Source organism: Trachurus trachurus, assembly GCF_905171665.1.
Source record: "Trachurus trachurus genome assembly, chromosome: 13".
In the NCBI taxonomy this organism is placed as follows: Eukaryota; Metazoa; Chordata; class Actinopteri; order Carangiformes; family Carangidae; genus Trachurus; species Trachurus trachurus.
This window is the reverse complement of record NC_139892.1, coordinates 37405071-37420455: the sequence shown is the minus strand read 5'-3', so window position 1 is coordinate 37420455 and position 15385 is coordinate 37405071. Positions and strand designations below refer to the sequence as shown.

General features: G+C 43.1%; 1 protein-coding gene across 1 annotated transcript in view; it reads left to right on the top strand.

The window, feature by feature from the left end:
* Window positions 1-13294, top strand: part of timm50 (translocase of inner mitochondrial membrane 50 homolog) — a 72740-nt gene extending 59446 nt beyond the window's left edge. The window contains exons 9-11 of the mRNA XM_083985144.1: window positions 9599-9755; window positions 11059-11165; window positions 13162-13294. Of these exons, the coding sequence (XP_083841270.1) occupies window positions 9599-9755; window positions 11059-11165; window positions 13162-13260 (363 nt within the window). The 3' untranslated portion in view covers window positions 13261-13294. The remainder of the gene's footprint in view (window positions 1-9598; window positions 9756-11058; window positions 11166-13161) is intronic.
* Window positions 13295-15385: the final 2091 nt, after the last annotated feature.

Here is a 15385-nt window from a genome sequence, read left to right as displayed (position 1 = left end):
TGAGACACTACAGGTGAATAGGGTAAAAATTTCAACTAACAGATATCACCATGAAACTTCCTAAGTTTATCACTTACATTAAGACAAATATTTTTTGTCCAATTTTATGTTTAAAAATGTAAATTAGGCAATATCGAATTAAATATCTGCTAATTTTCATACCTTTCCAGAACTGAAATCTGAAAGCCCCTATCAAAATTCTTGTTTTATTTTGTTGACATATTAGAGTCAGAAGTTTTTACAGAGGGGATTTTGGATATCTCTTTTATCACTTTGTAAGTAAGAAATTACTGTCACCAGCACAAAAAAATCTAATTCCTCCATGTTTTTAGGAATAAAATGTTGTATAAATCAGGCTTTGAATGATATATCAACAATCCCCTCTGTAAAAACCTTCAGAATATAGACAGGAATAAAAGTGGAAGGTTTGGTGTCTCTAAGTGCTGCTGAAGTAGGAAAAACTAATTTTGAGAAAACGGCCTTTACCGTAAAATTCCATAGATTGTTAATGTAAATCGTACCTTTACGATTGGTTGCAGATACAGAGAAAATGACAATTTTTGGAGCCTACATCATTGTTCAGGAGAGAGAGAGCTTGCATGATAACTTTTGGTGAATTTAGGAGAAATCTACTGACAAAACAGACAAAATGAAGTAAAATAGCCCAATATCTCAAAATTGATAAGTTCATGAAAAAACAGTGTTTTTGCCTGTAGTGTCTTGCTTTTAAAAGCAGCTGTCACACTTTAGTGGCTCTGCATAAGAAGTCCATCTCTAATCATCTGAGAAGTGGTTATTGAAGTGTTTATTTAGAACATGAAGAGAGATGATGCTGTTGTATCCATCAGATCAAATGTAAATGCTCATGTTGAGTTGAAGAGCTTTAATTCCTCATGGGCTCCTCGTGGACCCAGCTCCTCCAGCTCCTCCAGCTCCTCCAGCTCCTCCAGCTCTTCTAAACCCGGACCGACACCAGCCTATTGTTCGCTGCCCTGCATCTGAGCGTCATGAAATGGATCAGACGTCTTATTGTTTGTTGGCTGTTGCCGGGATAAGAAACACAACAACAGTTGGATTAACCGTCTTCTCTCAGAAGTAGTTGTGTTTATGTGGACCTGCTGTCTGGGCTGGGTTTTACCGTCAGGAGGGTAAAGGAGCTTCTGCTTCTCTTCTCTCCTCTGTCTGATTCCACTGCAGACACACTGACCTCAGGAAGGCCTTGATTCATTCAAACAAACAAACCTTTATCTGCACAGTGAAGGCCACTAACTTCTCTTTTTCAAGGGTGTGAAACAAATGACACAACAAGAGACAATCAGCAATAACTGTAAACAAAGATTTTAAGTGGATAAGCAGTTTACAGTGAAATAAATAAAAAACATAAAATCCATCGATAAAAGCAGTAGAACATCGAAAATATAACATAGTCCATAAAAGCTTTAAGACCTCTGAGTTGACTAACAGACTTTAACCCTCTATGGTACCATGTTGCCCTCAGGCAACATACCACTTTTTGTCCTGTCACATCTCCACAATTCATCCCATTTAATGCTGTAATACTTTAAAAAAGAGAAGAGACCTTAGAGAACCAATAACAATGCTTTAATTTATCACATGACTTTCAAGAAGCCACTGAAACCGACTTTTTCAAAGGAAACAGGTTTGCCATTTTGCTCCACTAAAACGGTCTGAAAACATACAGTAACTTCCTGGCCCTTTTTCATCTGGAAAAATAAATATTTACACTAATAAATTATTAAAGTTTAATTTTTAATAGTTCCATGCAATTTATTTACTTATTAAATAATGGAAACTTGTTAAAATGCACCTGTTGCCCGAAAGCAACAACGTACCATTATAGAAAATTGCAATGTTGCCTTGAGGCGACAGTGGACCATTATGGAATCAATATTGCATTATGAGACTATGGTAGTGTGTGTTTAGGTGTAAATATAATGTTCAAAAACATATAATTCATCATAATTTTGTTTTTTATCCTTAATAAATTAGATTTTGGATGCAGTAAAGTAAACATCAGGCTATTATGATGATGATGAGGAAGATGAGAATGAGAATTGGGATGAGGATGAGGCCAGTGAAGGTGAAAGTCTACAGAGACTGGTGTTTCTAATACAGTATATGACGAACCGTAATGGTACAATGTTGCCTACAGGCAAAAAATCCCCAAAACTTCCAAAAATAAATAACTTTTAAAAATTTCTTTAGATTATGTTTATTTAGTCTATTTTGAGACATAAAAACACTCCAAACATTTTTCACCCACTGGCATCATAATGCGTACCATAGAGGGTCAGCCCAAAGCGGTTCATAGTGTCTCTATTCTAATAACTGAAGTAGGTTCTTCTAGACAAGACGTACTAAACCTTGACATGTTTGGATGATTTACTTCCTCCGTCTTCAGAAGCGCCACCTGATGTTATGAAGGTGTGACCTGACCACCCTGTCACATTTGACATTTGGTTTCCCGTTGAAACATGTCATGGTGCTGCTAAACCTCTTCGACCTAGAAGAACCTTCTTCAGTTATAAAAATAGAGACTTGAAGGGTTCAACTAATAATAGATTATGAATCTAATTTGTTGCATCAAATAGTGTGAAGTCGAGCTAAATTAAAAAATTAATATTATATATACTTTATGTGATACAACCCAGATCTAAAGACAGATTCAAGGACGGTTCACTGTCTGACATCTGTGGGTCACAAAAACAAAACGACTTCTTCCATTTTCATGTTTGTGAAATAAAACTAAAATGTATTTACCGTGTTCATTTTTAACTATTAACTAGATTAATATTGAAAACTAGCGCTTGTATAATTGTACAGCAACACATGTTGGGGCAATGGCCAAATCTGCAATAGTTGGTAGTCATTGTACACAGTATGAAGAAATTAGTGAAAAAAGTGCTACAACTGAAAACAGTGACGCTCACAATCACACAACCAATATCAATAAATACCATTTCCAATGAAAATAAAGATCAATGACTAATAAATAATGCAAGTTACAACAAAACAAAAGTTAAAAGTTATGCTTAACTAAATTCTTTGGGTGCTTAGAGAGTAACAGGTGTTGATAGACTATAGACTATGATGGAAACATTCATTTATTTCAGTAGTTCAAGTCAAACAGTGCATATAGACTCATTACACACAGACTGAAATATTCCATATCTTTATTTCTTTTAAAGCAGTACTAAAGAACTTTCAGTTTTGGTTGAGTTTGGCGGCGCCTGTGGACCAAAGCGGTAGTGTTTTGCCTGAAGGAAGACTCCATTTCCCATGAACACTAGCATGAAGCCCTGTAAATATCCTGCATTAAAATTAACAAAAGACATCAAAACTAAGTTTCTGTTTCCAGTGGATCATTTCAAAGTGAAAACACAAACATAATCCATTGCTAAAGTGCCGTTTTGCCTGCTCCCTCCTTGTTGTGACTCGCAAAAGTGAAAGTGAAGGAAGACTCCATTTCCCATGAACACTAGCGTGAGAGCAGGGTTCCTACCATGCTCCTCAAAGCTGCTTAGTGCCAGAGAAAGAGATACAGACCATAATGATACAGACCCCCTCAGGCCATGACAGAGGTGTCATTCAACTTGTTGTAAGTCGATGTATCATCACAAAAGTTATGAAAATATTTTATGAAGGTTGAAAAGTTCCTTAGTGCTGCTTTAATTCTAATGATCATGGTTTAATATTTAATGAAAAAAAAACAAATTTAGTATCTAAAAAAATTAGAATCTAGTGAAAAAGTTCCCTATTGTAACCTAATGGTGTCTCACTCTGATCAGCTGATGAACTCCAAACACCTGCAAATGTTTCCTGAGTCTTTAAAGGGATAGTTCAACATTTTGGCAAATGGGCCCATTGCCATAATCCCTATAGTCATAGCAGTAGGTTTGTTACCTTTAATTGTCGGTGCAAGCTATTTTTAGAACGGCGGAGCAGAGCCGTGAGCTGCTCAGAGCTACGCTACGGAGGCTAATGGAATTTCTTGGTTTCCTTCATCAAACTCATCAAATACACAATCCAACAACTCCACAACGCTCTGGTGGACAAGTTGTGACCTGCACATTCACCACGCTATGAGATAATAACACAACGTTACCACACAGAGTTGTTTTAGAGGGAAATACAGAGACTGCTTGCTGAAAAACTGTCCCTGAAGGCAACGTGCATCAGTGGTTTTGTATGAATTTCCCTCTAAAACAACTCTGTGTGGTAACGTTGTGTTATTATCTCATAGCGTGGTGAATGTGCAGCTCACAACTTGTCCACCAGAGCGTTGTGGAGTTGTTGGATTGTGTATTTGATGAGTTTGATGAGGGAAACCAAGAAATTCCATTAGCCGATGCCGATGCTCGTGTACATTTGCCTACATACAGTACTGGTCAGATGTGAGCAGCACAGGGAGGAGGGAGGCAGCTCTGTGCCAGCGTCTGCTCCCTCACAGCGGTGGACGTTCCTCACAGCAGTAGATGTCAGCTCCGCTCTCCTCTCCGCACACAGAGGCGGCAGCCGCAGATGGGCTCCTGTCAATAACATCGCACCGCAGCTTTGACGGCCGGCGGCGTTTCCACACAAAAGACGCACAGAGGAGAGCCGAGGTGTGGAGCTCCCGGTGGCGCGACCTTTCATTGACGTGACTGCGCGTGTGTGTGTGCGTTTCAGCCGTTTAATGATAAATAGTTTGAACACCATCCACATCATGACAGTATTCAGCATCACAGGCTTTGTTCTTTACTGCTGCACATGCGTCAGACACGGACTGAACACACACACACACACACACACACACACACAGACAGGAGGAGTCGGTGTACGGCAGCCTGGATGGCAGGGCCGGTTCTAGGCAGCATATATGATGGGGCAGTCAGAAATGTGAAGGGGGCATCATGTGAACACATCATGCTCCAGCACTTTCTTTTCTCTGTGCTTATAGTAACTTTATTGAATTGGGTTGTTGACTGTCAACCCAATTGACTGACTGTTGTTGTCCAACCCCAACCTGGAGAAGCGGATTGCACTTTGTCAGGCCTCTGCCTTCAGACCTGTCCAACTAGGGGCCGGGGGGCCAACCAGGGTCTTAGAGCCCAAATTTGTTACTGTCGTAATGCAAAGAGCCACATTATATGGGGGGTTGGGGGTGCATATACCTGAAGATGCATTGCAAACCCAGAGGGGGTGAAAAGGTGAGAAGCTAAACCCCTGAAAAACCCCCCAGAAATGTTTTTGTGATTTTAAAATGTGAGTGAAGCATTCTGGTGTACTCTGAGAAGGGGGGGGGGGGTCTACTATGGTCAAGATTTACAAAACTGAAACGTAGTCTTAAGAATACTAAAAAAAGAACAGAACATTTTAGAAAAGAACACTGTCCCTTTTTTGGCCGATTTTTGTGCTACTGCAGATAATTTTGTCAACTTGTAATATACACATTTTTTGATTATATTAAAATGTGCTTTCTAAACTTCTAAAATTTGGATTTGAGTGGGCAAGACATTTATTTGAGGGGGTGCTGCCCCCTCTTGCCCCTGCGTAGAGCCGGCCCTGCTGGATGGTCCAGTGTGTGGGAGTGGATGTGAGAGCTGCACCTCAGTGCTGGTGTATCCTGACTGCCGACTCACACTCCACACAGCTGCACGTCCGTGTTAAAACACTCTCTTCTGCTATGTTTAAAGGGATAGTTCAACATTTTGGCAAATTGGCCCATTGACCTACTCTCTATAGTTTTAGGAGTAGGTTCATTACCTCCTATTTGTCGGTGCAAGCTATTTCTAGAACGGCGGAGCAGAGCCGTGAGCTGCTCAGAGCTACGCTACGGAGGCTAATGGGATTTCTTGGTTTCCCTCATCAAACTCATCAAATACACAGAGTTGTTTTCGGGGGAAAATTCATGCAAAACCACTGATGTGCTTTCCCATTTGGGGCAGTTTTTCGGCAAACAGTCTCTGCATTTGCCTCGAAACAACTCCGTCTCGGGGCGGTGTTTAGCACAGTGTCGCCTCGCTGCAGGCGGTTCGAATCCCGCATCGAGCGGCCCTATCCTGCGTGTATCTCATCCTCCCAAACTGAACACATTCTCTGGTTTCTTCAGGATTCAGTCAGGATGCTCCTTGAACTTGTAGCATCAGGAAAAAGTACATATTGAATCAAAATATCAAGAATCGATCAATATGGAAAAATATAACGTGATAAAGTTTTTTGCCGTATCGCCCAGCCCTAGCACTGACTGTGTGTTTGAACGGTTAACACTGAGCTGGAAAAGGTCTTGACTCATCATAACGCCATGGCTCAGAATGATGGAGGAAACAAACACAAATGTGAACGCACATTTAAATCACATCAGAGAGGTGCATTTCAAATCATGTTTTACCAGTAGCTTTTACGACGCTGATTATCCACCTACCTGTAACCTACAGCAGTGGTTCTCAACTGGTGGGTCGGGACCCAAAAGTGGGTCACGGACCCGTTCTGGATGGGCCGCGGACAGCTGGTCAAAAAAGTAAATAATATTTTATGCACATCTGATGTTGGACATGTCTTTTATTTTGAAAAATAACTTATTTTGAAAGGCACGAGACTCGTGAACACATGCAGTTGTAATGCTCCTCCTCAGTTTCTTATTATTTGCTCCATTTGCTCTGAATGCAAAGATATCAGTTTCTTATTAATGTGGCCTGAATGCAGTGAATCTTGTTTTGTTTTGTGGGTCTTTATTTTGTGCAATTTGATATTTATTCACTTTTGTGAATATGCTCTGAATGCAGAGATGCATTAGAAGTCAAATATATCATTTTGTTGGTCTCCATTTTGTGCAGTTTGATATTTTTTTATTCACTTCCGTACATGCAGTTGTCATAGTAACTCCTCAGTTTCATTCATGTGCTCTGAAATGCACTTTGCTCAATAAAGAGCTAAATGAGTTTTTAATGGTTTAAAAAAAAAATCTTGGTTTGAATTCTATAAAAGTGGTTCGCGACTTAATGACCATTGGAAAATGTGGAGCCCAGAGTGAGACTAGTTGAGAACCCCTGACCTACAGGATTTGATTTACATTGTTGTCTTTTTGTCTTTTTTCTCCCATACATCAGCTCTAAAATGTGTCTGTAGTCTTTCCCCCCTACCTTTAGCTGCAGCTGCTGCTTCTGCAGCTCAGACTAATACCCCTTTCCCACTGGCCAAAAAACCCGTTTAAACCCGCTAACAATCGGCTTTTGGTGGCAGTGGGAAAGGCGCACCGAGCCGCGTCGACGCGGGTCAAACGACTCGGCAAGCGACGCGGGTTAAAATCGCCTTTAATCGGCTCGGCTCCGAACGGCTTGCAGTGGGAACGCCAGACCCGCGTCAACCCGCTAATTTACGTGATGACACTGAACGTTACGTGACGCCACGTCATCGCGCCGGTCGCGTCTCATATCATGTACCAAAACAAAGCTCTGCTCTCATCCGAGACTGGGATCAAAAGATCAGAGAACACTGACCAAAAACGATAGAAAAAAAGAAAAGAAAAGAAGCGACAGTCTGTTTAACTGACGTGTTGTGCCGCGGACGTCCGTCATCCGGCCGCAGCAGACTCTCTGTCCTCCGCGGTCCTGGTGCTCCGCGGTCAGTCAGCCAGAGAGTCTGCCTCGGCGGACGGACACTCCGCGGCGGGCGGCTGTGGCATGACTGTGTGTGTCTCTTGCACTGCGGATGAGAGCGGGGCGACTGGTTTATGCTCTGTCTGATCCCTCAGCGGGGGGTCAGACTCGGCTCATTTTGGTCAATGGGAAAGGGGCCAAATGCCGATTGCTAGCGGGTCGACCCGCGTTTAAAAAACCCGCGTCGACCCGCTAATTTTAGTGGGAAAACGGCTTAACTCTACAGTAGGCTACATGCTGACGACAGTAGGCGGAGTATCAGACGGCAGAGTGACCGGCTGCTGTCGCACTTTTTACTGCCATGTGATATCGAGGAAATATGACCATAGCCGATTATCGAAATCAATCCAAAATGTGTTGGTATCCCGAATCGAGATTGTTTTATCGCCCAACGCTAGTCACTGCGCTGTGAATCGATTAAGGATTATTCTTGAATGGTTCTAATCAGCTGATGACTCGGCTGGGCCCTACAGAACATTTAAAAAAAACAAAATCTAACTTAATTTAGGATCAAAGTGTGGTTCAGACTGCTATGATGACCCGTACAGTCTGAGCCACACAGGGCTGAATGTACTTCAATATCATTATAGGATGGATGTGTGTGTAGACGCTTCAGTGTGGGTTGCAGCGTTTCACAACACACACACATGCACTCTGAAGGAAGACAGATGCCTTTTATTCATTGGCTTGGAAGAGGATAGACAAATGTGTCCACTGGGGTTTACACACACACACACACACACACACACACACATACAGAGCGTGTGTGCATGCACGGCAGCAGTTTTTGGGGGGCTGGGCACCAGATGAGCTTGGTGATAGAGACAACAAGGAGCGTCCCCCTCCATCTGTCTCACACATACATACAAACATACACACACACAAACTCTAATAGTCACCAGCTGGGGCTAACAGAGAAAGTGTGTGTGTGTGTGTGTTTGTGGGTTTTAATCTGAGTGAATATTAAGGATAATTAAGATAATAAAGTTGCTTATTTGATGAGGTCTTAGGAAGGTCAACAGAGTCCCCCAGCCTCTGTGGAGCAGGGGGGGGGGGGGGGGGGGGGGGGGGGGGGGGGGGTGATTAATACAAACCTGAAGGGCCTTTATTTTTATTGAGTGTGATTTTCTATAGTTTATCTGTAGAAGAGTAAAAAGCGATTGCGTTAAAGCTAAACACGTCACTTTTTTAAAGTTTTAATATTTTTTCATGCAAGAAAGTCACAGTTTAGATCCCCAGTCAGTCAGTTTATTCAGATACCGCCTGTTAGGAGATTTCCTCCGACGTTTTTGGAGCTAATGTGGTAACAGCGAGCAGGAGGAGCGGAGCTTGTTCCCACAGGCAGTAGCCGCTCTGCTGCTGAGCTCATGGGCCGGTCAACCTCCGCCGTCATCCCGGGGGAGAAAACGAGCCGAGTAACTTATCCGCAGGTTTTTAGAGGTTTCCCTCTCACTGATGAAATCTAACAACTGTGGCAGTCACATTAGTTTGATTGAATGGAAAGTGGAGCTTCAGATGTGTATTGAGAAGAGCTGCACTGCGCTGTTTATTATCTTTTGTTTGTTTTATTTATTTAGGATAGTAGCTATATAAGTTCTTGTCATTCCAATTACAGTGGTAAAAAAAAAAATACCCATGAGAAATAAAAGTTTATTGCATTTGAAAGGGTCTATTTGCATTATTATGAAATATTATTATTACATTAGTGGTTAATTTGTTCTCAAAAAATGTTGACAATAATATCGTTTATCGGCAATAATGTGTGGGACAATATATCGTCCAGCAGAATTTGTTATCGTCCCAGGCCTAGTAAAAATAAATCATCCATCACCTTCTATGACCCTCTTTACTCCAAGTGTATGGATCAGTTCTATGGTGAACCGCCTGTCAGTTGTTTCATCTGGACCTGTGTGTGTGTGTGTGTGTGTGTGTGTTTTCAGGATGTATCGTGTCTGAACAGAGACACCAGTAAGGTGATAGTGGTGGACTGTAAACGCGAGGCCTTCAGCCTGCAGCCCTTCAACGGCATGGCTCTGAAGAAGTGGGACGGGAACTCCGAGGACCGGACGTTGTACGACCTCGCCAACTTCCTCAAAAGTAAGACACCGCCCGGCCGTCCCACCTGCCTTTTCTTTTCTTTTCTTTTTGTGTCCTTCCACATTGCAAAGTTCACTGAAAGAATCATCACGTGGCCTGAAGGAAGACTTAAGATAGAGTTACAGAAATCAAGTGGGGATCTTCCAAAGTCAATGTTTGTACAATAGAAAACTCCCCCGCTGAGCTGCTGGTGCCAGGACAGAACACTAGTTTGTTTGTTGCCAGGAATAAACCTGCATGTGACGGCCTGTATTCATTCCTCCAGATGTGTGAGGTGTGAGGTCGACCAGTAGGTGTGTTTCCATTACCGCTGGAAATATGTAAAACCTAAAATATCGCAAATAAAAACTAGTAATGGGAACGCCTACATTTCAAAAAACCTCTTAAATACCGCCAAAACATTTTGACGCTCTCATGAGGTGGTTTGTCAGACGTGTTAATATAAGAGTGAGACAGAGTTGTTTTCGAGGCAAATGCAGAGACTGCTTGCCGAAAAACTGCCCCCGACGGGAATTTACCTCCAAAACAACTCTGTTCCGTTGTTATCTCATAGCATGGTGGATGTGCAGGTCACAACTTGTCCACCAGAGCGTTGTGGAGTTGTTGGATTGTGTATTTGATGAGTTTGATGAGGGAAACCAAGAAATCCCATAATGAGCCTCCGTAGCGTAGCTCTGAGCAGCTCACGGCTCTGCTCCGCCGTTCTAAAAATAGCTTGCACCGACAATTAAAGGTAACAAACTACTCCTAAAACTATAGGGATTATGGGGCCAATATGCCAAAATGTTGAACTATCCCTTTAAAAGGCCCCACTGGTCCTGGCCGGCTGGTCCCATAGGAGGCTCTTCACAAATGTCCAAAAAAGGAGTTATTTGGATACATCTGCATCTTTCTTCACTTACTCCCGCCGTGTCTTTGAATACGTACCAGCAGAATTGACATAAAACATGATCGCAACTCACATTTATCCGGCATAGAACTGTTTCCATCAGCGTTTGTCGCATTAACTTTGTATCGATGAAGAGAAAATCCAAGCGTATTAACTTTTTATCGATATTCATGACATTTAATCAAATGTTACTATTTCCATAAGGTATTTTTAATTCAAAACTGCTTAATGTGAATAAAAACGTGCGGATGAAAACATGGTTATTTTCTTCTAATAATCATGTCCTTATCCAGTTATTAATAGTTGTTGATGCGTTCTTGGTTTTCATGTCTCAGTCCATCTGATACAAGAGGAAAAGATCTGCTCCTGTTTGACCTCCTCTCTCTCTCTCTCTCTCTCTCTCTCCTCCATCAGCCATTGCTCTGAGTGGTGTGGATGACGTCCGCTCAGTCTTAGAGAACTACGCCCTGGAGGACGACCCCATCGACGCCTTCAAACGCAGACAGGCTCAGCTGGCACAGGTAGGAGGACAAACCAAACCAAACCACATCCATGTCCTTCACTGTCAGTCAGTACGTTTACATGACACTGAAAAAACCAAATTATTGCCTTAATCCGACTATAACTGGACAACTGAAGTGCATGTAAACACCTTAGTCCGACTGAAATCGGAGTTGAGAACTCCGACTAAGACACCCAGATAATGCGATTGGAATTCGATTTTCTCCGTCATGTATACACCTTAGTCGGAGTATAACTGGACAATGCATGTGCGCATGCTCCACAACAGTAGAGACGGCACAAAGTGGAGCAGAGAAGCCGAACCCGAACCCGGCAACGTAAAGAAAAAAACCCAACGTCAGCGCCCCAGACAGGCGCATCTGGTCGGGAACTGCAGTTGAGAATTTATTATTAAAGCAGAAGTAAGCGATCCGGTCGTTTTGGCTAATGCTGCGTTCCAGGCAGGCTTTTGAAACCGTAAATTACAGCTTCAAGTCACAACTTACGACTTTGTAGCGTTCCAGGCAACCCACTCGTGTTTCTCCGACCTGTTTTACCTGTGAAAGTCACTATAACGGCCACTCGTAACTTCTGACCCGTGAACTCGTACCAGATCGAACTGGTACGACTTCACAGGTCGGAAAAACACGAGTTACGAGTTTCCTTGAACGCACCATAACTTCTTGTCAGCCGATGGAGTTAGCAGCCCCCGCCCTCGTCATGGATCTATTGGTCCTCGTCCCTACGTCACCACATTCACGCGCATCCCTTGGCTGCACACACAGAGAGGACTGCCCCTTTATGCCGTTCTCTCTCCTCATTGGATAAAGGTTGTAGGATACAAGACAAGTTTTCTCCTCAGCTCAGAGCAGAGCAGAGTGACTGACAGACCCGTGTTTCAGTCCAAACACTCTATGTAAGTGATTGCTGTCGGAAGATATAACTATTTAAGACTTATATTAACACAAAAATATCGCTTACTTCTGCTTTAAGCTTACTAAGTTGTTTTTATTCAGTTTTTTACGAGGTGATAGAAAAGTCAACAGGACAGGGGGGCGTATTAACCCGCTGAAACGACGGGTGACGCCGCATGAGGGGGCGATGGACCCCGTCAATTATTCAATTTTCAAGATTCAAGATAACTTTATTGTCATTGTACTTGTGTGTACAACGAAATTCAAAGTGCACAGTCAGATACGGACTCGTTAAAAAAAGACAGGAGAATAAAATAAATAAATACTAAAACAATATACATCACTCACACAACATCATTCACTCACTGATCCACACACATTCTGAAGCATCACGCACTCTCAACACTTCTCAGTTGCATGTATATTGAGACAAGGACAGAAGTCCGACTTGACGCCAAAATCGAATTTTGAGCATAGCTGGATTAAAGCAGAAGTAAGCGATCCGGTCGTTTTGGCTAATGCTGCGTTCCAGGCAGGCTTTTGAAAACTGTAAATTACAGCTTCAAGTCACAACTTACGACTTTGTAGCGTTCCAGGCAACCCACTCGTGTTTCTCCGACCTGTTTTACCTGTGAAAGTCACTATAACGGCCACTCGTAACTTCTGACCCGTGAACTCGTACCAGATCGAACTGGTACCACTTCACAGGTCGGAAAAACACGAGTTACGGGTTGCCTTGAACGCACCATAACAGTCCTCGTCCCTACGTCACCACATTCACGCGCATCCCTTGGCTGCACACACAGCCCTGCATGCCGTTCTCTCGCCTCATTGGATAAAAACTGTAGGATACGATAAAAGTTTTCTCCTGGGCTCAGAGCAGAGCAGAGTGACTGACAGACCCGTGTTTCAGACCAAACACTCTATAGAAGTGATTGCTGTCGGAAGATATAACTATTTAAGACTTATATTAACACAAATATATCACTTACTTCTGCTTTAAGCTCTGCATGTAAACGTACTGACTGATCTGAATCTGATTGAAGAAGAAAAAACAAAACCAAAGGTAACTGATGTGAATCTGCTTCCTGTTTCCCGTCAGGAGGAGGAGCAGCGTCTGGCCGAAATCTCCCAGCAGAAGAAACAGGGACTCTCCCTCGGCACCATCGCCTCGCGGTTCTGGCGCTCCAAACAGCAGTGAGCCCCCGCCCACACCCCCCCACACCACCCCCCTCTCATCCTTCCACCGGCCGCAGGCAGCCCCCCGGCTCTCTGCCCGGCGAAGGCGAAGGTGAAGGTGAGGGGAGAGGCCAGAGGAGGGAGGAGGGAGCGCGAACCAATCACGTCTCAGTGGGCCGGTTGCAGCATCGGACATCGGAAAGGGGGAGGGCACTTCCTGTTTCGGTGCGGGCCGGGGCGTCGGTTCTCCCCCCCCCCTCCATCTGGGTGTCCAACTGTCCACTGATGAACACGAGGCCGCTTCAAACTCTTTGTCGGCGGCTGGAAGCAGATCTGACACCAGCAGCGCCGCTCCGGTCGGACCCCCCCCCCGTCGCTCACAGGAATCTGATTTGAGATCAGCGGTACTCTGTCCCTGTACCACACCTTCAGAATGTGTATTTTATTTTATTTTAGTTTCTTTTCTATTCCTCTTCGTGTGTGTGTCGGACTGTGCTGACGTTGCTGCTGCTGCAGGCCGTTGTTAGAACCATGAATTATGTTTCTAAGAAAGAGAATTACAAATAAAACAATACATAGATAGTACTACGCTCAAGACGTTTATTCAATATGTCAGACCGTCGTCGGCGTGGTGATGAAGACTGCTGAACGGCAGCTGAGCCTTCACCTCTTTGTTTCTCTGGATCTTTCACATTCACATTCAGTTAAAGGTTTTTTTTTCTCTAAATTATTCCAATCGTCCCAAAACTCCTCAGGTGACAAACACAAAGCAGTTGTGTGTTGTTGCTTCACCTCCTGACACTCCTGCTTCCCACTCAACAAGTCAGTCTTTATTTAAATGTAAAGTTTCAAGGACCAACTGCTCCACTGATGCAGGCTCATCAGCCCAAACACACTTTCATAACATCCCAGAAATCCCAAATTCAACTGTGAACTCACACACTTTAATTTATCTGACTCTTCCAGCTCCAAATCCTCCTGTTCTCCCCTTGCAGAGTGTTAATTCTCTCTGATATAAAAGCAACACCTACCTACCTACACACTATTTACAGGTCCACATCATCAACTGTGTTGGTTGTGTTGTTACCGTTTAGTTTTTTGTTTTGTTCTTCCTCCTGGAACTTGTTCTTCCTGATCCGTTTCTCTCCACCACCGTGAAGAGAAAGAGAGAAGTGAGGGGGAGAAGTCGATGTTTCCAGGCTCAGCTGCCGTTCCGCGTCTCGCACTTGTTGAAGACTCATGTTGATGTGAATTCATCGTGGTCGTCCCCAATAAAGGAAACAAATGGTGTTGACATGATATTTTCTCATTTTGTGTTTTTGAGCGCACAGCTTCTCTTCCGACCAAAGTTTTCCCCTCACTGTTGTTGTTCATGTTCGGCACTGGAGACCAGTTTTCTTTCCTCAGCAGGATAATTATTTAGCATTTTCATCTCCAGTCTTTCCTATAATACAAATCATTTTGATGTTTTTATTGCCATTGACTTTTTCTGAACTGAATTTCCCCTTTCAGGACAGGCCTCAAAACAACCACATATTAAAACACCGGTTTCCTCTAATCACCTTCAGCAAATCACAACTTAAAGGGATAGTATCATTTTTTTTTAAAGTGGGGTTATATGATCTACAAATAGCCCCTAAGTACTTTAATTGCAGTAGAAGACTCTCTGCACTCCTCCCGTTAGCAACGCCAGCCCATAATAGCCCTGCCCAGAGATTTACAACATACAGTGTTGTGAACAGACCCAAAGAAACGGCCTATTTTCACGGCCTAAAAGAGGTTTTACCTAAAAAAAAAACACAGTTCCATTGTTTGCTATAATATACATATGCAATTAAAGTACTTAGGGGCTATTTGTAGATCATACCACCCCACTTTTAAAAAAATGCTACTATCTCTTTAAAGGGATACTTCACCCAAAATCAACAATTCACCAATCATCTACTCTCCGTCATGCCAAAAGAAGGGTTCAGAGAACTTTCAGAGTCACCAAAACGCTTTAGGAGTTCCAGGGGGGGTCCGGCTGGCAAGGGATTTTCATATAATGGCGGTGGATATAGAGTTCACTTTTGAATGGTCCAAAACACACACTATGAAACATCCAAATATGTTTGTTTGTTGATGTTTGTGCACATGTGCAAGATGTT